The following is a 1,081-nucleotide window of genomic DNA, read 5'->3' as shown; positions in this document are numbered from 1 at the left end:
TTATGTCAATGACTGGTCCCCACAAAGATAGCCAGACACGACTGTGTGTGCGTGTGTGCGTGTATGTGTGTGCGTGTATGTGTGTGTGTGTGTGCGTGTGTGTGTGTGTGTGTGTGTGTGATTGGTAAACCCGTGTGTGCTGCTGTGTGCAGATCCTGACCATCATGGACTGCATGCATCCCACCAGCCTGACCAAAGGTTGCTGCGTGATCCAGGAGGGAGACGACGGCTCCACCGTCTACGTCCTGGAGGGTGAGACCTGCTCCGCGTCGCCGCACGCTGTTGGACAATCACATAAATATTTAAGATATTATTATAATGGACATTTACTGCTTTGGTGCAAGAAGCATTCAGATCCTTTGCATTCATAAAAGTACTTAAAAACACTCCGTTACAAGTACAAGTCCTGCATTGAAAATCTAACTTCAGTAAAAGTCTGTTGCATCATCAGGAAAATGTAGGAAAAGTATTAAAACTAAAGAATAATCCTCCCGTTTTAGAAAGTGTAAAGGACCCAGCAGTTGTTTTTTTCACCGTAGTAAAGGATAGAAATACTCATTCAAGCAGTGCTTGTGCGATTACAAAGACGCGAGGATAGATTTCATTGAGCCATGACAGAGGAGAAATGGGTGGATCACCAAAAGCATCAGGGTCTGTCCTCTGGGGGGGTTAACATCCAGATGTGTTTCTGAGTGGGGGCTTTCAGTTCTGATGTGTTGGACGGACAAAACATCCATCCATCCATCCATCCGTCTATCTATCTCTCCATCTATCTATCTATCCATCCATCCGTCTATCTATCCATCCATCTCTCCATCCATCCATCCATCCATCCATCTCTCTCTCCATCTCTCTCTCCATCTATCTATCCATCCATCCATCCATCCATCTCTCTCTCCATCTATCTATCTATCCCTCCATCTATCTATCTCTCCATTTATCTATCTCTCTCTCTCTCTATCTATCTATCTATCCATCTATCTATCTATCCATCTATCCATCCATCTGTCTATCCATCCATCCATCTATCTCTCCATCCATCCATCTATCTATCTATCTATCTATCTATCTATCTATCTAT

General features: G+C 43.8%; 1 protein-coding gene across 1 annotated transcript in view; it reads left to right on the top strand.

Annotated features, from left to right (window-relative positions):
- The window catches only part of LOC116685781 (cGMP-dependent protein kinase 1), a gene marked incomplete at its 5' end in the record, with an annotated part of 77,956 nt that overhangs the window by 32,098 nt on the left and 44,777 nt on the right, over positions 1–1,081 (top strand). The window contains 1 exon segment of the mRNA XM_032510718.1: positions 153–252. Within this exon segment, the coding sequence (XP_032366609.1) occupies positions 153–252 (100 nt within the window).

This window comes from Etheostoma spectabile, chromosome 3, assembly GCF_008692095.1.
Source record: "Etheostoma spectabile isolate EspeVRDwgs_2016 chromosome 3, UIUC_Espe_1.0, whole genome shotgun sequence".
In the NCBI taxonomy this organism is placed as follows: Eukaryota; Metazoa; Chordata; class Actinopteri; order Perciformes; family Percidae; genus Etheostoma; species Etheostoma spectabile.
Note: the sequence above shows the minus strand (reverse complement) of the source record. Positions and strands in the feature narration are given on the sequence as shown.